General features: G+C 43.0%; 1 protein-coding gene across 2 annotated transcripts; it reads left to right on the top strand.

Moving 5' to 3' along the window:
• Positions 1 to 8626: 8626 nt before the first annotated feature.
• Spert (spermatid associated) lies at positions 8627 to 23779 on the top strand. Of its 2 annotated transcripts, XM_005409088.2 has the most exons (3): positions 8627 to 8792; positions 9092 to 9172; positions 22439 to 23779. In XM_005409088.2, the coding sequence occupies exons 1-3, from the start codon at positions 8715 to 8717 to the stop codon at positions 23600 to 23602; spliced, it is 1323 nt and encodes a 440-aa protein (XP_005409145.1). In that variant the 5' UTR covers positions 8627 to 8714; the 3' UTR covers positions 23603 to 23779. The 2 variants fall into 2 exon arrangements, with proteins under 2 accessions (XP_005409145.1, XP_005409147.1); XM_005409090.2 differs by lacking the exons at positions 8627 to 8792; positions 9092 to 9172 and adding an exon at positions 9814 to 9909.
• The last annotated feature ends 517 nt before the right edge of the window (positions 23780 to 24296 follow it).

The following is a 24296-nucleotide window of genomic DNA, read 5'->3' on the forward strand; positions in this document are numbered from 1 at the left end:
TTCCCTTTCAATTTCATTAAATGTTTTAAGAAGTAGTAGCATTAGGTCTTCCCTAGGTTTCTTGTAGAATTCAGCAGAGAATGTGTCAGGACCTAAGCTTTTCTTTGCTGGTAGTTTTTTTAAAAATTACATCTTCACTTCATTGACTGATATTAGTTTATTTAGAAATTTTATATCTTCTTGACTCAGCTTTGGTAATTCATATGTATCTAGGAATCTGTCCATTTCTCCTGCATTTCCCATCTTATTATAAAATAGGTTCTTGAAGTAGTATTGATTATCTTCTGAATTTCTGCAAGATCTGTTGTGATTCATCCTTTTATTTCCTAATTATATGGATTTGAGTCTTTTCTTTCCTTTTTTGATCTCAATCTTGGTATGCCAGGAAGAACAACTGGTTAGAAGAGTTATATCACTTTGGCTAAAGTAGTATAATCATAAAAACAGCATAGAAAGTGACAGCCTAGGAAGTGACAAACTGAGGTAACTACTAATTTGCCACCTTTAATTGTATGAATTAGATTTGTGGTTATATAACAAAATCTACAACAAACCAAAAAATCGTATGCAGTAAATAAGTCCTCAATACAGTGTTTTTACCCTCAGGGGAGAAAATTTAAAGGGGCTAGGGGGAAGAATAGAAAAATAGAAAAAAAAGAAGAGATTAGAAACAAGATTGGAGGGCAAAGGAAGATCAAGCAAACTTTGGGAAACTGGTGAAGAAGACAAAGAGAGAAAGAAGAAATAAAAACAAGAACAGAATAGAATAACAAAAACTAGAAACCATGTTCACACTCATATACAATAAGAACAATCAAGAAAAGATAAAACAAAACAAAACAAGAAAAGAGAAGAAAGAACATAAGAAAGAAAAGTTCACTTCAAAGTGTGTCTCTGCTGTCACTGGTAGACAACATGGGCAGACAGAGTTCAGATCCAAGTTGATTAATGCCAGCAAGCCAGCTGTAGCTTTAGGGTGGGGTAATAGGTAACCCAGTGAGCCTGCACCTTTAGTTCTATTGAAGTTCAGGCTGGTTTCTGGCCATGAGTCTGGAACCAAACCTGTTTATCCTGCAGGAGTCCATGTGCTTCCTGCTGGCTCAAACTTGGTTCCCTGCTGCTGGAACTCTGCTCTCTGACCTCCTGGTGACTTAAACCTGACCCTGACCCTGGAGTCAGGAGTTGCTCTGAGTTCTGAGCTCAGTTGGCTCCGCTTCAGGATGGTCCCAGCCAATTGCCCTCTCCTGGTTGACAACATCTGAACTCAAATAACTCACCAGGCATTGCAGTCCACTGTGTCCACCACTCCATTTCACTGGTGTGTTTTTCTGTTGAGGCCTCTGGGGTCACCTGTAGTCACCATGTGCCAGCAGATTCAAGCCACCCCTCCCATGCAGTGAGTCTGGGCTCAGGGAGAAATCACCATCTGCCACCTCTTCCTTCTTCATGGAGGCCTCTCTCTTTGCTTTCCCTGTAGCCTTCAGTCCTCACTTCATATTCTCCCTGTATTTTTCACCTCCCTTCTTCTCCTCCTCATGTTGCTATATTCCAGTGTCTGGACACCAAATCTCACAGAAGCTCTTTTTTTACTGCTCACCACTCTGCCATCTTCCCAGAAGTCCTGTGCTAGACTCTGATTCATACTTAGCTTCAGGGGAACTCAGGAAATTTTTAATTAACAGAAGCTCTGGTTTAGGAACAGTGATACCAATGCAGTTTCAAATGCATTAAACTTTACTGGACATACGTTGTACGCCAGGCACAGCACAAACTTATTTCACTGTCAACTTATTTCATTGTTATAATAAACTGTACAAGGGAGCATGCTAACTTGTTTTATAGATGAGGAGACTCTGAATTTGAAGGGAGGAATACTTTTTCTATCACGACACAGATTATATGGATGATTCAGACTTAGGACTTCTTACTCCAAGCTCAGGATTGTCCTTTCTCCTCTGTTCTATAGGCAATATTAAGGGTGCAGAATTGTGGCTCATATTTTAGCTCTGGCACTTACTAATGAATTACCTCAGGCAAATTACTTAACTTGGTACCTCAGTTTCTTCATCTGTAAAGTGAGGCAGGAGTTAGAATTATTACTATTTTACAGAATTGTTGCGAAGATTAAATGATGTGTAGATTGCTGCGATCATGCCTGACACACAGTAAGTACTCAAGAGATGTTGATTATCATCATTACATCTCTTCTTTCCTCAAATTCTGCTCTCTAATTAGATTGTAATCCTTTTCTTTCTTTCTTTTTTTTTTTATAATCCTTTTCATACCATGGGGATGGTGTCTGGTTTCTTCTCTCTTCTCTGCTTCTTTCTTTTTATTGTCTTTACCCTGATAGTGCTTTATTTATAAATGATGCTCAGGAGTTTATTTACAAGGGTTTCTGTTCACATGAACTTTTCAATCAATAAGTATTCATTGGCTACTACCATGAGTGAAGCCTGGTCAACACAGTTTTGAAGTGCTTTTTTTCTTGTGTCGTCCAATTTTATCCTTATCACAGCCTTAATTTTTAAGAACTATCATGGCCATTTACTCACCAAAAAAGCTGAGGTTTAGCAAGGTGCGTGGTGGAGGTCACACAGCTTGCTGGGGTTGGAAATGGAGTTTTACATGACCCATCTGACTTAGAACATGTGCTCCCAGCTACCCTTGTACAGTGCCCAGGAATGGAGGTGAATGTTTCTTCTGACATAGTAACCCTTAAGATTTGTCCTTCCTTAGAGGGAGGCAAGTCCAAGCTTGGATCTGTGTTTTCAAAGACTTGAACACATTAACTCACCGAGAGACCTGAGAGAACTGAGAAAATGAGACCCTTGTTACATCTTGAAGGAATATTTTATTGAATTTATTTGGCATCATTTGGGGATCACACATTACTTGGTAAGTGTGACCATTAATTGTGATGTGTCAGTTTGACTTGAGGAAGAACAGATTAGTAAGGAAGTAGATTAGTAAAGTCCTGGGTATGTATATGAATGATTGAAATGTAGGTTAGCAAACACAGAGTGGATGATCCCTCTTGGGTAAGGAGCCACCAACCATTTGGCTTGTAGTCTGGGCAGAATGAAAAGGGAAAGAAAAAAGAAGTGTTACCTTTCTGGAGGAAAGGTCTTTGCCATTAGGTTAGGACACTGATCTCCAGTCTCTTGAACCCCAAAAAAGAGGCCATAAGGACTGCAACAGGCAGCGATGTAGAGCAAAGCTGCACAAAGTGTCTGGAGATCACATCTCCCCACAATTTGTCCTAGGTGCTGGACAAAGAGCTACAGGAGGTAATGTTTTCTCTGCTGGATTTTTGTCTTGTTTTGGTCTCAGTCTTTTCTCTCCCCTATTTCTCCCTTTTGGAATGAGAACTGTTTTCCTGTGTCAGTGTTTCTCCTGTGTCCCTTTTCAAAAATAGGGACTCACAATGAAGACTTTGCCCTGAGTCTCAGAAGAGTCTTTTGGACTTTTCAGCAAGGCTGGAGCTGTTAAGACTGGTGAGTGTTAGAGATGGACTAAAGGTATTTTTTTTTTTTAAAATAAAAGGAGGGAAACATTAACAGACAGACAACATTTTACAACATAGCAAAAGAACAGTACAGACAACACGGAGTTACAAAGTGGTAGGGAATTAACAATGGTTGTTGTATTACATATTGATATCTTCAAAGTGGCTTCTCATGAAAACAGATATAGAAATGCAATACTGATCAACCAAAGACTCATTGACAGTTTCTTTCAGCATAGAAATAGAAGACAGAAGAACAACCATGTTAACTATCCTGTATATACATACATACAAAATTTCTCCTTTCCCTTCTCTTTTCCCACATCCCAGTTGCCCTTTACTCTTGAGCAGTTTCCTATCATTTCACAGTAGACTAAAGGTATTTTACATAAGAGATGGACATGAGTCTGTTGAGGGCCAGGGTGGAATATTGTAGTTTAAATCTAAAATGCAACCCTCAGTGTCTCATGTGTTCAGATGTGGGACTTTTGGGAGGTGATTACGGCACTATAATCACTACTGGACTTTTCCACTGATGAATTCTTAGCTGAAAGTGCTGTTAGGCGGTGGGGTCCTGTTGGAAGAAGTGGGTTACGGGGGTGTGACTTGAAAGGGCGTATCTCCCCCTCCTGCTTCTTCACTTTCTCTGCTTCCTCACCACTCTGTGAGCAGCTTTCCTCCCAGGCTCTACCACCACACCTTTTTTGTCCTGAAGCCAGCCAATCTTGCAGAGTGAGACTTCTGAAACTGTGAACCAAAACAAACCTCTCCTGCTTTAAATTGTGGTTTTAGGTCTTTTGTCCTTGCAATGAGAAAGTGACTAAGACAGTAAGCATCCCCTTATTATTAGAGAAAAACTAATGGACAATTAATTTAGGGGATTATGCACTTGACTAACCTGATGATTTTTCATTTAGTTAAATGGAAATGTATAGAATTGCATAAATCATGATTAGAGTTGTCCTAACAAGACCCTCCATTAATCTGTATGGGTTAAAATTGAAATGAAGACTCACTTGCTTCTTTGTTTGGAAGTGTCTGGTCTACTCCCATGGCCTCAGACGTTCCCTTGATTGCAAGGCCAATTATCATCGCAGAGAGCATTCAGAGAGCTTCCTGGCTGCCTCTTGACACTTTTCAAACTAAAGAAACTTCTCCTACTGAATGTCTTTTCCATTGGATGTCTTTTGTTAGAGCTTCTTTCTTAGATCAAGTGAACAAATTAACTAATATTAGGAAAAAGAACGTTGGAAGGATATCTAGTAGCTCCTGAATTTAGAAGGAAAGTTTTAAGGATTGCAAACAGCTCTCGAGGCCCCCGGTTTCGGATGTTACTCATCCAGCTCCTGCACATGGCCTCTTTTCTGGCTTCATCAAGAGGGATATACTCTCAGAATTATCTCTGGAATGTGGGAGTGCCAACAGCTTTGCAGCAGAGTGCTTTCACCTCCAGGCCTTCCTTCAACATTCCTGAAATGTGAATGATTTTTCTATCTTATAACAACTATTCACCTCAGCAAGGTGCCTCTCATAGCTGCCATTCAGTTTCTCTACTTCCTTCCACTCTCAGACTGCCCCAATAGTTGGTCTTTATTTGTTGCCTGGTAGACTTATCAGAACTCTTTCTTGCACTTTTTGGCTATTCCCTCTGCTTCCTTAGCAAGTGGCAGCTATTGGTCTGTCCCAAGGGCAGCTTGGCCCAAAATCTTAATGTATTTGGATGGTGCCACAGTACAGCTACCCTTTGCCCTAAATGGCAAAAATGCCAAAGTTCATAATCATGTCATGCAATTTGGAATGACAGACATCGTAGTAACTTAGCATTCACACCCATTTTCCTATCCCTTCTCCACAAATGAGAGGGTGAGGGAGTCAGAATATAACCTCATAACCCTTCTGATTCCTGGACCAAGAGCTGTGTATGTGACTCAGGATGGGCAGGGAGTCCTGGGCTCTGATGGACCTCTTGTTGGTTGATTTTCCCCACATATACATCATCAGACAAGTGCAGGCAAGGCAAGCCTGGAGAGTCTCAGATACATGCTTACCTTTTCCTTTGTCTCTGCTCTACCTGTCTGTTCAGATTAGAAACCCACGAAGCATGTCTGCCTCTGGGCTCTGTGTAGTGCCTGCCAGTCGCGGATGCTCACAGAACGTGGATGACTGATGACGTTGTTAATCTGAGTAATAACGGGCATTTGGGGTGAGCTCTCAAGGAAGCTTCTCAGTGCTGCGATATGCATGTGTGCGTCCTATTGAAGAGGAGGAAACCTAGTTAATGGGCAACTGCAGATACTGGTACCGGAGTGGGCCAGGTTAAAATACTCCTCCCTTTAAAAATAAAAAAAAAAGTCAATCTATCAAGTAAGCAAACAAACAACCCTCATATAAGCTGATACTGCATCCCCAGAGGCACCAAATTTGTTCCAGCTGCTGAAGGCTTGAGTCAAAGGGAGTGAGACAATTTCAATAACTCGCCCCTTTCGGGCCTTGGTTTTTGGTTACAACCACCACCATTTCCCTGGTGCTTTGTGCAGCTCTTCTCATTGTCTCCCAATAAATGTGCAGAGGCTTCTTTTAGGTGTGTATGTGGGGAAAATACAGTTCCATTTTCAGACAGTATAGGAATTAACCACTTAAAGAATCCGGAGAAACAGAGAACCAGCAATGATGAGGAGTGGAGAATGTGGAACTGTCCTGGTCGTGGGAATCTCAAACGGTGAACTGCTGCAGAAAGCAGTAGGAAGAGTTCTCAAAACTTAAAATTTGAGCTACTATGTGATCTGGAAATCCCACTTCTGGATGTACATTCAAATTCAAATCAGGATCTCAAAGAGATGTTCACTGTGGCTTTATTCACAATAGCCAAGAGATAGAAATAATCCAAATGTTTATAGAGAGGAGAATGAATAAATAAACTGTGGTGATACATGTATAATGACATATTCAGCCTTTAAAAAGAAAGAAATCCTATGGCAAGCTCCAATGTGGATGAATCCTGAAGCCATTATGTAAGTGAAATAAGAGACACAAAAAGACAAGTGCTGTATAATTCTACTTATTTGAGGTATGTAATGTGGTCAAAATCATAGAAACAGAAAATAGAAAGGTGTTTACTAGGGACTGTGGGAAAGAAAGAAGAGGAAATAGTGCTTAACTGGAGTTATAGTTTTGCAAGATGAGAAAATTCTGGAGATTTACTGCACAATGAGGTGAGTATACTCAGTACTATTGAACTACATGTTAAAAATAGTTAAGATGGTAAGTTTAATGTTACACATCTGTAACCACAATTTTAAAATTACAACAAATACCCTTGAAAAACTTCCTTTGTTAAATGAAAATTCTTTGATAATGTAATTAATCACCTTCTTGCTTTTCCTATAGGTAATATTTGAACTTTTGCATAATGAATTCTCTTTTCTCCTTTCTTTTTCTATCTTTCTTTCTTTCTTTCTTTCTTTCTTTCTTTCTTTCTCTTCCTTCCTTCCTTCCTTCCTTCCTTCCTTCCTTCCCTCCCTCCCCACCTCCCTCCCTCCTCCTCTCTCTCTCTCTTTCTTTCTACATTAGTATTGGCAATTGAACCCAATTTTGCACTGAGCTACATCTTTACATAAAAATCCCTTTCATTTTTCATTTTGAGGGAGGGTCTTGCTAAGTCATTAAGTTGCCCCATCTGGACTCAAATTTTTGATCCTCCTACCTCAGCTTCCAGGAGTGCTGAGATTACAATCATGTGCCCCTGTTCCTGGGTTAAATTTTCATAAAGCAAGACTTGCTTGTAACATGAGTATAGAAGAATCAAGTGGGCAGTTTCATTTCAGTGTTTCTGTATCTGATGACCTGGATCCACCACTTCCTTCCTAATTCCAGAAACATTATAATGCAGAATTGGAGCTTTTGGAGTTACAAGAAACCTGTGATACACAAGAGGACTGCCACTGATAGCTCCAAAGATAGAAAAGATAGCTCATTTGGTAGAATTGAGATCAAAGGGAGTAGGCCTTGTGGTCTTAATGTAGTTTCTACATGTAGTATAATAAAAAGTATATGTATTTGGCCTTTGACCTGGTTTCTGGTACAGAGAATTCCTAAAACTCTTAGGATTACCTGATCATAAGTATTTTACAGAGCTTTTGTAATACACCGTTAATTTATGCTAATGAGGTGACTATGGGAGGGGGCCAGGAATAGTTGCCATAGGAATCAACCAGGAGATCAGAGAGCTGGAATTTTCAGCCCCTAATCCGTGAAATGGTGAAGGGTTTGAGATTGAGCTAATTTATCAATGGCCAAGGATTTAATTAACTATGCCTGTGTAGTGAGATCTCCATAAAAACCCCTTAAACTGGATTCAGAGAGCTTTGGGTTGGTGAGCAACTAGAAATGGTGTGCCCAGAGGAGGCATGGAAGCTCCGTGCCACCCTCCCATACCTTACCCTATGCTTCCACTTGGCTTTTACTGAGTTATCTCTTCATAATAAAATTGAGCCACAAGTGTTTTAGTGAGTTCCCTGGGCCATTCTAGCAAATTATTTAACTCAAAGAGGGGATCATAGGAACCTCTGGTTTATAGCTGGTCAGTTAGAAGTACAGGAAGCCAGGCCTCTGATTGGTATCTGAAGCCAAGGAAGTCCTGTGGGGCTGAGCCCCCAACTTCTGGGATCTGATGCTAACTCCAGGTAGGTAGTATCAGGTGGAATTGAGCTGTAGGACACACCTTACATGGCATTTCCTCCCCGGATCTGGGCAGAATTTGGTTTGTATCTTCCCTCCCTCCTTTGTTGAAGTGCTAGGGATTGAATCCAGGGCTTTTACCCTGAGCTCTCTCCCCAGTTATTTTAAAAAAATGTTTTACTTTGAGTCAGGATCTTGCTAAGCCACTAAGTTGCTTCAGCGTGTAAACCTGACTCAGTCTCCCAGAGTGCCAGGACTACAGGGTATTTCTTCTTAAGTGATCCAACTCCATGGAGAAGATACCACTTGTGTTCTGGAGGAAGGACAGGAGTGAGGATGGCAGTGAGGATGTGAGTGATGCCCGGGATGACCAAGCAGTGAATAGTGTCTGGGCCATTATGTGTCACAGTGACCCTACTGGCTCTGTGATCATAGCTAATGCAAACCTTCCCTGCCTGTCAGATGCTTCATTCTCACCTGTAGATGCTCAGCGAGAAACCATGAGCACTGAAAAACACCCTATTGTTTTATGATGTCACCTCTGGAATGTTCTGAGTGTTTTGGTGACCAACTTCTGCACAGGACCTATACCTGGCATCTCACATTGGTATGGCTTTTTGTTTGGGATACAAATAATAGTCTTAGACAAGGAAGTAAAAGTAGCTATTTCTGCTTCAAAGATGTCCAAAAGGCTTCTAAGTCAACTATAATTCCTTTGCTAACTTCTGCTCAGAGATCAATAAAACATCTTATCAGATACCATCTACACATTCCTTCAGACTCAGATTTCATAATGTATATAACTGACAAGGGAATGAATCAGCAGAAAGTTGTCATGTACTCCAGTGAGTAGTTGAGGTGCAGAGGATGAGTTGGTAAGCGGAATTTTTTTTTTCTCTTCCACAGCATTCAAGGCCAAATATTACAAGAAAAGGAGATACCAGATCTGAAAGCTTAGAAATTCCAATCAATGTGGTTCTACCTCAGGTAGGGATAATCATAGAAGAATGTAACTCATTCGTTTTAGCCAGAGTAACTTTCTTCCTTCAAAAATCTAGTGAAATGTTTCTGGCAAAAGGGAAGAAGTCAGGCTCTTACATTCCAGTTGAGGTTGACCCCTCCCCCCGCCCGGCTGTGCACCTGGTGGAGGCTACCTGGCCCCGCTGAGCTGAGTGCTTCTTGCCTTGAATGCAGGGTTTAGGTTAGTTGAGCTGGTGAGACCCACCAACTCAGTACTTTCTATTTTCTGTCATACTCTGAAAGAACCTTCTTAAATGAGGTCTCTTGCTGCATGCTGTTGGTGACCACCCCGGATTTCTGAGGAGCAAGGATTAGAATTGGGGGCTCAAGTCAAATGTATAAGAATGGATCCATGAGGAGAAAAGTTAGTACAAGAGCCTTTGGGGTTGTCAAGAGAATGCAGCTCTGCCATACACCAAAGACAGAATATAAGAGAGATGGACATTTGTAGTTGTAGTCATTTTTGTTTTCTGTTTGTTTTGAGGCCGATGAATTGTTGAAGTCCTGGAAGGCTTGGGGTTCTCAGGTCTCCTCCTACAAGCAGCCGTTTCATTGGCAGGATCCTTTTAATTGGATTGTTTCTATGCAGCTATGTCACAAAGGGGTGACTTTGCTTTCTCTAGAGTCACCTCAGGCCCTATTGGAAGACCATGGCCATTCAACCAGAGGGGGTGAAATGTAGGATGGAGGAAGCCAGTGCAGAGGTAACTACTGAGGTTTTCACACAGGGAGGTGTATGAGGATCTGTCACCAGTGAGCATTCAATTTGTGTAATTTTAACAGTGTAGGCAAATATAGAGGTAAGAGGCAAAACTATAAGACAAGTAAACATTCTGGATGTTTGCTTTCACATTAGCCTGGTAACTTTCTAATGAATAGCTAGTTTCCTAGTTGTTTTAGCTCATAAAGCTTAGCCAGAGTATTAGATAATTTTCTCCTGATCATTTGATAGATGACAATAAGCTTTAGGCACATTTTCAGATCTGATTCTTTCTAGTTGAAACACAAATTGAGTTCGATTGGCCACTTCTATCCCCTTTAAAATGAGTGTTGCTCCTTTGGTTCCTTCTTAGTCTTTTCAGTGCCAAGAGACAGTGGGAGGACACTAACTTGGAGATGGGGTGGTAATAGGATTTGAATGTGGTCATGTGGCAGAAAGATTGGAAAGATTTTTCCATCTTCCCCTAGCACAACTTTCCTCCTCACTCCCAGGAATAGCCCAGCAGCCAAGGAGGAAAAAAGGTGGTTCAAGAAGGCTGGAGCTTATTCTGGGGCTGCCCAGTTCCTGTGCTGCTGACCTGGGGCAGCTGCTGGGGTCCTCGAGGGCAGGGGTATGGAAGGAGGGGATATCACTCTGGGCATGTGTGTGTCACATCAACAAATGTAGCCTTCAGTACACCGGCCATGGTGGCACAAGGTAGGCACCTGCCAGGATGCTCTGGACTGGTCCTCTTGGGGAAGGGAGCAGTGTCTAAGGGTAGATGATCTGAAGCCTACCACACTTACGGTTGTGAGAGGGCTTGGTGGACTCCCTGTACTGCCCCAACTGAGATGGTGCACGATTTGGGGGAAAGGATGGATCCTGGAAACAAGGGGAGGAAGAAATATTGACTGGGTGCTGATGGCACTGTGTGCAAGTGTGAGGTAGAGATGCCACAGGTATCAAAATCTGAAGGGTATGAGTAAGCGCAGCGCTGGGATTAGAGGCTTGAGCCAGGTCAATGCCAGTGCCATTTGCTGGGCCAGGTCTTAGCTCTGTGATTCCTCCCTTGCTTTGAGGGAATAGCACCTCTGCTCCCCCAGCCTTGTCTGCTCATCCCTACGGAGCTCCTTATAGCTGCCCTGTGCTGCTTTATTCTGAGACCAACTCTGTTCATGTTGGAAGGGAATCACCACAACTCCATCCCCAGAAGTGCCTCGGGTTCCCGCCTCCCAGTCGTTCTGGATGTTTGACTTCTCAATTTACATTGCAAATGCCTATGATTTACTATTTTTTATCACCCATAGGTCCTCTCGGGTCTTATTGACATCCCATTTTTCTTTTTCACATTAAATATTTGTGTTTTCTGATCTATTTCCCTTCAGCACATTAACTTGTAAGCCATCAATGTTATTTCCTGGGCAAGTGAACTAATCTCCTGATCCTGCTTGTATATAATGAGCCCGCTTCTTACAGGCGCTTAGTTCCCCACAAGTGTGCTCTGAGTCTCATTAAAGCACATTTACTGCCAGGTCATTAATGATCTGTGCGAGACAAGAATGGGCTCCACCAGCACCTTCTTTGTCCCCTGTCCCTCCCCATTACCTTTTCTCTTTCCTCTTTGTGCTCCTTTAGAAACAATGGAATCCCATGGACAATAACTAAATCCACACCAATATAAATAACTGCTCAGACAGAGACCAGGAGACTGTGTTAAACAATTAGTTATAAGTACCACAGATGACATTGTCTTTAAACTCTGACTTTAGCATTCTAATCCTACCAAAATCAGCCACATTTACTTTCTGAATTATCCTCTTACCTCTTAGCATTTATTAAAACAAACATTGACTTTATCATGGTATTAAGGAGGTATGGTAATGTTTCAAGCATGATAATGAAACTCAGCCATGTCATTTCATCTGAAAATTAGAGCACAGTTGGCTTTTGCTTCCAGGATTCTGGGGCCTTTAAAAGAACATGTACATAGCTGAATGTTCTCAACTAGTAGCTCTTGGTGATCTAGGCAAGTTAGGCATTTATAAAACTTGGTCAACAGGCTTGGATTCTACTGAGGGTGTTTAGACATTTCTACTGGGTTGCGATAGTGACACTTTAGTAGGGGTGGGGAGAATTTCTGTGTATATCTTTGTCTGTTTTTTGTTGTTATATCAAAATACCTGAGACCATGTAATTTATAACGAATAGAAGTTTATTTGTTGCATGGTTATGGGGGTTAGGAAGTGTAAGAGCATAGTACCAGCATCTAGTCAACATCTAGGGAGGGCATTGTTTCTGCATCATAGCATGGCAGAGGGCATCATGTGACAAGCCAGAGCAAATGAGCCACAGAGTTCACTTCCTTGAAAAAGCGGCTCCTGCAATAACTTACTGCTTCATGAATGGGTAAATACATTAGTGATGGCAAAGCCTTCTTGACCCGATCATCTTCCAAAGGTCCCATCTCTAAATATCATTAACATATGACTTTGGAGGCTAAGTTTCCAACACTTGAAATTTAGAAGACCACATTCAGACCACACAGTGCATGTCAGCTAAGCCTGGCTCATCCCATCCCAAACTCTTTACGTGGGAGGCCACCAGCCTCAGCAACTGTACCTAGAAGGTTCCACTTGCAGACTCTGGTTTCATAGAAATTGTGTAGCACCAGTAAGAGACTCTGGTCCTATCATTTCCCCTTTGCCCTTTACCTCTCTTCTTAGGATTGGCTGCTTTCTCCTGTGTTCCTCATTAGCCATGAGGTCAGTGAGCTGACAAGAACACACAGTTGTTGGTGATTTCAGCCATTTTTCTTCTGAGACCACTCATCTATAAAGGAGATGGCAGGAAGAGGGTCATGCTAGAGAAAGATTCCTTCCATGGGTGGGATTTCTGGCACCCATGAGGACAATGTGTGTGCATAAGGCTCCACACTTCACCGTTTGTTCTCTCACAGCTATGAGCACATTCCTTGCTCCTACAGACAGAGTCTCTTGGCCGCCCAACACCTGGTGGGAGGTGTGATGAGCCTCAGAGCCAACCGTATTGTCCTCCACAACAACTTCACATTTCATTCTGCCACAAAGGAGCCGGGCCTCCTCTTCTGCACCCTCTGGTTCCCAGATACCAGGAATGAGACACTTCTCTGTGGGAGACTTGGGCCATGTGGCATAGGCTTTACCTTTCAGGTTCAGGAGAAACTTTTCAGGGTGTTCTGGGCACAGACCTCTTATCAGGGCCAAGGTTAACAGAGCAGATCAGCTGAGCCTCTGGAACCAACTCAGTGATACCAGTGGCTGAGAAGACCACTGAGAAGGAACTGGTTGCAAAGACAGGCTGAGGGTATCTGGGATTTTATGCTTCCATGCTATGTTTTGGAAAGCCCTTTAGAAAAGAAACATATTCAGCATTTTCAATAGCAGTTTAGGCCAGGAATTATTGTGTCACAAGTCAAGCTGGCTCTCTGGTGTTTATGGCAGCTTACCTGCCACTTGTCCTCTTGCAAAACTAGGAAGTAAGAAGAATGTGAGAGGCAACATTCAGAAAAGCAAAGAGATTCTCAAGAGCTCTCAACCATGGGGCTTTTGAGCTCAAAGCTACTAGGAATTTGGGACCTCTGCACTGGATTATGGGTTCAAGATGATGAGAATGCTTTTGTGCAGGGCAGATTCCCTTAAGATGATACATAGGTGGACCTGGGAATTCATATGGAAAAACTGCTATGACAGGTTTTATATACATAGTGCGGTAACAGCAGGCCACAGGCGCTATTTCGCATATTTCAAATATGAATTGAAATGAGGGTACAGCTTTACCCATTATATTTGTTCATCCTTTGTGGGAAAAGTGAGCCATACTGCAACAGGTGATCTTCCAGGCTCAGAACAACATTTTCACAGTGTCCCAGGGATGTTCTATTAGCTCAGAGCTCTTTCCAGGGCCTCTTTTTGATTTTTAAGACAAAAAATATGGCCACTTCTGTAGGAGAAAAGTGGTAGCATATTGACAGTTTTATTCAGTTCAACCTAATATCTCCTCCAACATTTCAGAACACTTTGGTCAATTCATTCACTGGCAAGGACTCAGTAAGCCTCCATGCATGTCACATATAGTTTTAGTTCAAAGGACTAGGGATGTCAGGAAAACAAGGGACAGTTCACTATCTGTCCCAAATGGGTAATTGCAATTTATTCAGATAAATACATGGAAAGGAGTGAAAAGGATGTAGGAGAAGCATTGTAAAGTAATGATATCAACATATGCACTCCATGGACACTGTGGACTGCTAGAACGAACATGAGGTTTTGAGTCAAATATCCTGATTTTAAATGCTGGGTCGGTCTTTCTGTTAGCTGTGCCACGTTAGGTAGAACCATCTCAGTTCTTTTGGGTAAGATATGTGGATGACTACGGAAAGCAATTAGCATATTGTCTGACTCATAGTAATCACTCAGAAAGTGTTACTTTCTTTGGCTTGTTTTATAGTTCTTTAAGGAAACGTTAAGAACTTCTCTTGTAAATGCAGTAGCCATTCTTTTTTTATAGTTCTTTACAAAAAAGAAAATGTCATATATTTTCCTTTTACTTTTGAATTCTACAACAAATCCTCTGAAAAAAGCAGTACAGATACCTGGCTGCTGGGGGTAACAATGCAGGTCGTGCACCGCAGCAGTAGTTGTGGATGGACACGAATTGACACCTTTATAGATAAAATAGTTTAGTGGTTGTGGAATTGGGTAGAAGTCTGGAAGAAACAAGTGTGGTCTTGATTTGATGGTTGGTGAAGCTGAGTGTTGAGTAAGTTGAAATTTATTATTCTCTCTCCTTTTATACATGTTGGAAATTTTCCGTATTAAGAAGTTAAGGAAAAAATAATCTTGCCCCCAAAAGCACTGCAAGTACTTTGATAAATCTATGGCAGTTTCCCTTGTGTGTGCTTTACATTGTAAGTAAGAATATAGATTGAGTATCCGTTATTCAAAATTCTTGGAATCAGAAGTGTTTCAGATTTTGTATATTTTTGTATTTTGAAATATTTACATACACATAATGAGATATCTTGAGGATGGAATTAATTCATATATATGCTTCAGATATATATGCTTCATATATATCTTATACGTGTGTCCTGAAAACATTGCATGCAATAGTTTTAGTGTGTTTTGATTGAAACCTGTCATAGGAGGTTAGGTGTGAATTTTCCATTTGTGGCATCTTATTGGTGCTCAAAAAGCTTCATATTGTGGAGCATTTTGGATTTTGGATTTTTATCAACTTGTAATAATATTTTATAGGCCAGTATTGTGGAGATTAAATGGGTAGAATGCTTGGGACTGAGAATAAAAATGGGACTAAATAATTTGCTTCATTTTTCCTTTTCTTTAGCAGGCTTAGGATATACCCTGTTGACTAAAACTGTAGTTTCCATGATAGTACCTCCTGGATACAGATCCTGCCATGAGGAAGCCCTGCCTGGGTTGTGGTGCAGGCATGGAGAGGCCTTCTCAAGATTCTTTCCTTGTAGGACGTAGCCGACCTTCCCAGAAACCCAGCTGCAGAAACTTCCATGTACAAGGACAGGGTCTGGGTTATCCACAGGTTCAGTCTGATCACAGATCGGCTAGAGCAGCCACTGTGCTTTTCCAACTGAGAAATGTGAAATCTATGGGGGCTGAATTTATTAAATAAGGTTCTGCTTGCAGAATGCCCTCGCTCTCTTGCTATCCGGAAGATTGAGCATATCCTTACAAAGTTAATGGCATGTGCTTACTGCAAAGTTAATGGCATAGAACTGTGTTTTCTATTTATCTAGCTCTTTGAGTTTTAAAGAATTTTAATCAACTTTATATGCCGTGCAAATGACATTCCTCTATATACACATATATAATGTGAGTTATTTGACTTGTTTTCTATCCTCTATCTCCGTAAAATTTTGAAAATAACCCAAGAAATGAAGAATTGATATCTGCACAGCATTTTGATGTATTTGGATGAAATGCTTTTGGGGTACTTAGAAATAGCTATCACAATCTTATTTTTATTTAAATTCATTGCTGCAGTTGTAATCTCTTCTCCGTGTGCTTTCTGCCTGTGCACTTCCTTCTGAATATGTCTCACAGTTCTCGCACTGATGAAATCTGCTTTTCTTGATAGCAATATCTTACATAACTAAGGCACTTCTTGGCAATTTAAAAAGCATTTTGACTTTGTTATCTCATTCAGTCTTCACAGCAGTGGTGTGAACCAAGCAGGACTTATATCATCATTATTCTTTGTTTTTTTAATCTGTACATTTTACTACCTATTAATGTTAGGAAGTGCTTTTAGGACCATGCAACCTGACTCTCCCTTTTTTTCTAGTGAAACATCTGGATCTCAGAAAGGGTGAGAAAGTCTATTAGTTTCAAGCTCTCTGTCAGTGACAGGATCAGCATGAGAAGGCTATGACTCTGATTCTTGACTTCTTGGTCTTTAACCTTGGTGTAACCTGATGTAGGCAAACTGCACCTTCTACCTGGCTTAGAGCTTTCCTGCCATCTGGTGCCAGAATCACCTGAGGGAGCAGGGGAGAAAGGCAGATTCCTGGCCTATATCCAGATTGTGTAAAATCAGACTCCCAAGTGAACAACTCAGAAGTATGCATTTCACTTGGATTGGTCTTCTCCAACAGGAAGTGTGACAGCCACCAACCTGTTGGACTTAAACTGTGTGAATGTGACCCAGTTTTTCCACTGTGGCTTTGAGATCACAGCCACCATCATGAGAGCCTCTGTATGAATGCCTGATTGCCTTTTGCTGTCGTCAGTCCCACGCTTTGAGTCCCAATCATTCAGGGATAAATCTGGAGTGGTACTTTTCTTTCCAGAATCATCAACCAGACTCCTTTGTGAATCTCACCCTAACTCGAGGGCTGGGTGGATGTTTAAGGGCAGCTGCAGGCTGGACTCCAGAGCAGCTGAGAGTGCAGGATGAGCTTTAACCGACCAAGGGGGCATGGCTGGGATGGCCAACAGTTCCTGCTCTCTCTCGGACACAGCAGTTTGGGTGTACCCTAGGGTGATTGATGCTGCCCCTCCGCTCATGCCAAGTATTGGAACATACCTGTGGGCAGAGTAGCTTTTCTTCCAGGATAAAAGAATGTGCCAGAACCCATGCTTAGTGTTTTTGTACTTTATCTATTTTAATCCTTAAAATACAAGGCAGGAAAGTATCATTACCCCAATTTAAAGTTGTAGATACTGAACTTCTGATGATTTGCCCAAATTCTTGATAACCAGGAGGCCAGGACTTAAAATAATCAAATTGATTCCAAAATCTATGCCTTCAGTCTCCATCATATGCATCTGAATCTCATTATTTGTGGATTTTGTAAAGGCCTCACAAGGGACATGCATGGCCTCACAAAGAACATGAGAAAAAAAGATTATTGATTACCCTATTCTCCCACCTGTTTCGTTCCACATTCTAGCCACTCCTCGAAACTCCCTGAGACATATCGTTCCCTTCTTGTAAGTTTCCTAAAGTTTCTATAGTTTCTGGGAAGACTGCTTCACAAAGAGTTCACTTGCCAAGCAGGATGTGGTTTTTTGGCTTAAAAGCTGCTCTCACACCTGGTTTGCTGCTGACCTGATCCTACCCTGCGTGGAGGCTGTCAGGCAGTCGCTGGCCAGCTAATAAAGGCTCATTCTAAAATCTCAATTGGCGATCCGTGTGCTCTGGTGTTTGTCAGTCGGTACCTTGGTTCAGTTCTGAGTCCAGAACATTTGGAGGTCCCACCGAGAGGCCCTACAGGGGGCGCAACCGAGCCGGATCACTTTACCCCTGGCAGCCACCTGTCAGGGGGCTTCTCAAGAAGATGTGCCTCGACCCCGACAGGCTTCCCTGCCTAGGGTAAAGACTAAATTCTTTCTATTCGACCCAGAGCCATTTGTCTTCTTACTGGTAAGAGTTTGTTTATTTGTTTGTGGGGTGCCCCGTTTGGATCTCCCAGATGGCAGACATGCCTTTAAGTGCCGGAGAGACTTTGGTTTTGGTTTTGCTTTGTCCTGCCCTTGTCTGTTTTTGTTCTGTTTGTCCCAATGGGTCAGTCTGCTTCCATGTCTCTTACGCTGCTTCAGTGTGTTCTAAACCACTTTCCTGACATTTGGTGGCTTCCCGGGATATTCTGCAGGCAGATCCTCTTTTGAGGGGGCCCCGGCCTCCAGATCCCCTAGCCCTTTCCTGAATGGCTGGGCGCCCCAGCTGAATTCAGCTCTCGCCATCTGGGGGAGGCTAAGACCTGGAGACTGTGGCCAGGAAGGACAGAGTTCTAAACCTCCAACTGGGTAAGATTTTAATTGGCTTCCAATTTTTCCCGAGGCTGGGCTTGCTTGGGAGAGAGCTCTGTTGCTAGCTCTCCAGTTTGTTAGGCCCCCAGACCTGGGTGGCAGTTTTGGTTTCTGCCCTCTCCGGGAGTCGGGAGAGGGGCATGACGCGGCGCACTGCAGCGCAGTGCAGCCTTCACCCTCCCAGCGGGAGCTGAGCGAGGGGTGTGTTAGTCTTTCTGGCAAGCGCTGAGAAAAAAATTTGACTTTTTATTTGTTGCCTTTCAAGCCAGTCTCCAATTTGAATTGGCAGAACTAGTCAGAGAAAAACTAAATTATCTTTCCCGGGATTTTGTCCTGTCTGTCTGTTTGAATCGTTTGTTCTATGTGCTTGCATTCCTTGGTGTGCCGGCGTGCTCAGGTTACAACTGAATCTGCTGCTTGGGTGGGAGGGGCCCTGATCGCCCTCCTCCGGCCTTTTCTACCTCTGGGAGTTGTTTACTTGAAGGCTTAAAAAGATCCTGACCCCCACGGAGTCACTGCTATTGCGTTAAACTATTTCTGTTATGGGGTCTGCCCATACAGGCAGCCTTTCTCCTAGCCTCTAGCAGACTCAGATGAAGGAGTCTCTTCCTCAGGTTTCATCCCAGTCTTGCCTCTCTGGCAGCCTCCTGTAATGAAGTTGGGAGGAAATCCTCGTTGTGCAACTGGAAAACTTCAAACCCCCTCCTTATAGAGTAAACTTGGGTTTCTATCAGTTTGCTAAAAGTGATGTTTGAGATTCACTGCCCCACCTGGGGTGACTGTCAACAGATGTTAAAACTTTGATTTCTCAAAAAAAAAAAAAAAAATTTCTTAAAGGTAACTGCAGAAAAAAAATCATCAGGCTTCAAAAAAGAGGCTTCTTTCTGTAGCTCCTCATCCCACTGACCTACAAGGTGGCAAAAGTGTCACAAGCTGCAAAAACTGAAAGGTATTACAGAGATAAACTTGTCCCAGCTGATAGAGCTTGCAGAAATTCGTTTCAGGACAAAAAATAAAAGTTTAAGCAAGAACACTTGAAACAAGGTCTGAATAAGTGACAATGTGTATGTGCACGTGATTAAGCTGAAAGCTACATTAAGGGACATAAAAGTTGCTGGTATTCCGAAGACAAAATAAAAAAATAAAGCTCTGACTACTTATAATTACAAACTTATAATTCAGTATGGCCAAAACAATATTTGAGTGACTCTAAGTTTATAAGTAAATTGTCTTGTATATGTGTTTTGTTTGTTTGTCTCTCTGTCAGATCTGTAAACAGCTGTTTTACTTGAGCTCAACAAATTTCTCTTTTTGTATTTTTTTTTGATTTTTGAGGTAATTGTCTGTAATCTAATTTGGCTTATATGTAAAGATTTGCTTCTACCACATTGCCGGCTGATCAAAATTATGTTAAAATTGGTTTTATAAATGTATAAATATTTTTTATAAATATTGTTCTATGTATTATGATTTGAGAGTCTCTCATTGTACAAAAACTGACATGTCAAATTCTGATTAGATGTTCATTGAACATAAAAAAAAATGGGTTAAGATAATTAAATAAAAATCCCTTGGGTGGAGAGAGATTGTTAGATAGGACTCCAATTGATAAATAAAAAAAAAAGCAGCTGCCTGGAATAACATTAACCAGTTTTTGTTCATTAATAAAGAGCCCTGATAATCTCCATAGCCTTATGGGAGACACAACAATATATACTGTTCAAAATATTATTGTGATATGTTTATATTGGTCATTGTCAGAAAGTTAAAAAAATAAGACAATAAGGTTTTCTGGTTAAAAGATGCTATTGATACCAAACTAAATTTAAGAAAAAATAGTGACAACTTGTTATTGCTAATTTCATGGTGTATTAAATGTATTTACACCTTCAAAATGTACAGTATTCTAAAATGTAAAACTAGAACTGTTTATATAATGTTAGACATCTGCCTTTTCTCTTGTGCTCCAGATATTTATAATTATAAGAGGTTCATGGGTCATCATTTGAAAAATTTTTTTAACAAAAGCTTATGTGGTATATATACTATGTATATGCCACTACATTTAGAGATGCTTAGATATTAAACAGCTCAGACAATGTTACAAATTTCTTAAATGACATCCTGTTTGAAGACAAGTTAGATAAAAGCTCCATATGTATTAGGTAAGGATAATAACTAAAAGGGCTATTCTATTGTGCTACAAAAATGTCATCATGCTTATTATATAATGATACTATGTATAATTTTTGACTACCAGTTTTCCTTGTAAAACTATATGATTGTTGTCCGTTAACATTCCACAGAGATTCAACTACTAGAACATCCATGATGTATAAAAAAATAATAGTTCTCTGGTTATACTTTACATTTCAAGGTGCTTGCAATGTACTGTCATTAATATTTTCTGGTGGATGTTTAACAACTGAGGTTTGGAGACCAAAAATTAGAGAGATAAATTGGGCTAAGAGGACACCAATATTTTGGCCAAAGCCCTCCAAGGTCAAATAGGACTCAGGACATAAGAGAACCTCTGCTGCCACATCACTCAACTAGTTTAGTCCCTGATTTTCTGATCAAGGAGATTATGGGACCACAGAGGAAAATGATTATACAGTGTAATGTGCCTAAGGAGAGTCACCAGGAGAAAACAGTTTGCCGAGCTTTCAAAGAAAGCAACTTGGTCAAGCAATGGCTGTGACTCATCCAGATGGCTGGCACTGACAGAAATGCTAAGAGGCACTGCACATGGTTCCAAGGTAAATCCTGAGGAGAGTTAACAGACCTTGATAGAAAAAAAATTAATATTAATTAATACAGGTCTCACTTTAACTTGGTCTTGAACAACCAACAGAAAAATATAAGTACAAGCTATTAGATAAATGATAAATAATACTAATAATAATAACAAGGTGTTCCAGTTCAATTAATAACATGGGACAAGGGTATGCTTGTATATTGACAGGTCATCAACCACCATTGTAGATGCCATCCTGGAACACGGTGCCATAACCTGTCATAGATTCTACAATGGACTGATTCTATTAACATGCTTGGACTCATGACCGGAGCCTGGCCCGGTCACATGACACAAGGGAATCAAGGATTTGATTCCTTCCTAAAATCAGTGGGGAATGTAAAGGCCTCACAAGGGACATGCATGGCCTCACAAAGAACATGAGGAAAAAAGATTATTGATTACCCTATTCTCCCACCTGCTTCGTTCCACATTCTAGCCACTCCTCGAAACTCCCTGAGACATATCGTTCCCTTCTTGTAAGTTTCCTAAAGTTTCTATAGTTTCTGGGAAGACTGCTTCACAAAGAGTTCACTTGCCAAGCAGGATGTGGTTTTTTGGCTTAAAAGCTGCTCTCACACCTGGTTTGCTGCTGACCTGATCCTACCCTGCGTGGAGGCTGTCAGGCAGTCGCTGGCCAGCTAATAAAGGCTCATTCTAAAATCTCAATTGGTGATCCGTGTGCTCCGGTGTTTGTCGGTCGGTACCTTGGTTCGGTTCTGAGTCCAGAACAGATTTTATATTTGTGAATTTGCCTACTCACTAAAATATATAACCCAAGTATCACATCCAAAGCGCTTTCATAGCCAGTGTTATTCCTGCACAGGGTGGTGGTATGTCTCCAGCTGAGAAGCTCTCTTGTTTGAGCCCTTGGAAACAGTATCCTTTTCAGAGTTTACTAGTGCCACGTTTTGGAATTGTTTGTGTTTTTGTTGGCAATTTCACTGTTGAAAATGGCTCCCACGTGTAGTGCTGCCCAAGGGTCCGGTGCTCCCAGATCACAAGAGGGCTGGGACGTGCCTTGTGGAGGAAATTCGTGCTAGATGAGCGTTCAGATATGAGTGACAGAGGTTGATGGTGCACTCACCGTTAATGAATCAATCATACATGTTAATTACGTGTCGTTAAACACACACATGTAAAAAAGGTTACTTAGTGATTAGCTGGCAAAAACGTGTGACCAGAGGCTTGCAGGAACCTAAGTCAGTGTTTCTGGGGACTTTATAGAGTAGAGCTAGTTGGAATAGTACACATTGACATACTGCTCTGTGAGGCCCCTAAGAGGCAAAAGCGCGCACCGTGGCCAGGCCGGACTGCCGCACACGGCTCACTGCAGTGTCCTGGCCCTTTGCTCCACCCCCGTGGGCGCCTCGGTTAACCGCTAACGCTGCTCGCTGTTCTCTCCGCAGAGGGGCACGGCCGAGCCCTACCTGAGGCTCCACAACCTGTACAGCACCCCTCGATGCTCGCGCCAGGCCGCTGTGCCCGTGCTGAGCCGCCGGGTCGTCAGCCAGCACTCCTACCCGCTCAACCGCTTCTCCTCTGCGCCCTTCGACTCCATGGAGCGCCCCACCTCCCAGGCCGACCTGGAGCTGGACTACAACCCTCCCCGCGTGCAGCTCAGCGATGAGATGTTTGTGTTCCAGGACGGGCGCTGGGTGAACGAGAACTACCGGGCACAGTCCCCGCACTTCCCCTCCTCCTCCTTGCACCACAAGCTGCACCACAAGAGGCTGGCGAAGGAGCACCTGCTGCAGGAGGAGAGCCGGTGCCTGCGTGAGGAGAACCGGGCCCTGCGCGAGGAGAACCGGGCGCTCCGCAGGGAGAACAAGCTCCTGCAGGTCTTCTGGGAGGAGCACAAGGCCGCGCTGGGCTGCGACGACAGCCAGCCCCCGTCGCCTCTGCTGCACCAGGACAGCGCGTCGCCCGAGGCGGCGCAGAAGGAGCCCGCGGCCGCGCAGCGCAGCAGGGAGAACAGCGCGCTTCAGCTGCTGCGGGAGGAGAACCGCACGCTGCAGCAGCTGCTGGCGCAGAGCCAGGCCTACTGGGCCCGGGTGGAGGACAAGACGGCTGCCGCGGAGGGCAGCGCGCCGGGCCCCTCTCCGCACGAGGAGCCCCATAGCCCGGGACTGCTGCCCGACCAGAGCCCGGGCCTCTCCTCCCCCTTCGAGGAGCCCAAGGGTCCCGCGACCCCGCAGGAGGACGCCCAGACGCTGCGCGCCCTGCGGGAGCTGATCGGCGGCTCTTCGGGGCCGTCCCGGGAGGAGGAGGGTAAGGCAGCCCCCGGGCCGTTGCAGCTGCTGAGAGAGATGGGCCAGGCGCTGCAGACCCTGCGCGAGGAGAACCGGCTCCTGCAGGAGGAGAACAGAGCCCTGCACGTGCTGCGAGAGGAGCATCGCGCCTTCCAAGAGGAGAACAAGGCCTTGTGGGAGAACAACAAGTTGAAGCTGCAGCAGCGGCTGGTCATCGACACGGTGACCGAGGTCACCGCCCGCATGGAGATGCTCATTGAGGAGCTGTACGCCTTCATGCCGGCCAAGAACAAGGACCCCAAGAAGCCCAGCAGGGTCTGAGGCCTTCGTTGCAAAGAAGGACCCCGGATTCAGGCACAGAACATCCACCGGGCAAAAGAGAGTCCCCTGCCTTTGCTGTCTCCCTGGCCACGGCCCACCAGCTCGCACTCGCAGCCTCCTGAACTCACAGAAGCAATAAAGGCTTGGAGGCTGGGGGCAGCCAACACTAGCTTGCCACTCTTGCTTCTTTTTCCTTCTTTTCTTAAAAAAAAAAAAAAGCTTTTATTTTAGAGAAATTTTAATATATAGCAAAGCTGAGATGAAAGGAGAGAATTCTGGATGTATTTCTGCCCCGACATAGCACAGCCCCTTCCACTATCAGCGTCCCCCATCAGAGAGGAACATTTGTTAAAACTGTTGAATCTACACTGACATCATTACCAGCCAAAGCCATAGCTTGTATTAGGATTCGCTTTTGGTGTGCATTGGGTTCAGACAAATGTATGATGTACTCACAACTGTACAATCACACCGATCATCTCACTGTCCTACATATCTCCGTGTTCCCTTTATTCACCCCCCACCCCCAAGTCCCTGGAAACCACTGATCTTTCCACCATCTGCACAGTTCTGCCTTTTCCAGAATCTCATATAGTTCGAATTATTCAGTTGGTAGCCTTTTCAGATTGGCTTTTCCCCCGTGAATATGCATTTTCCTTTGTGTCTTTTCATGGGTTGATAGCTCATTTCTTGT

Source organism: Chinchilla lanigera, unplaced genomic scaffold (assembly GCF_000276665.1).
Source record: "Chinchilla lanigera isolate Chin_1 unplaced genomic scaffold, ChiLan1.0 scaffold00117, whole genome shotgun sequence".
NCBI lineage: Eukaryota > Metazoa > Chordata > Mammalia > Rodentia > Chinchillidae > Chinchilla > Chinchilla lanigera.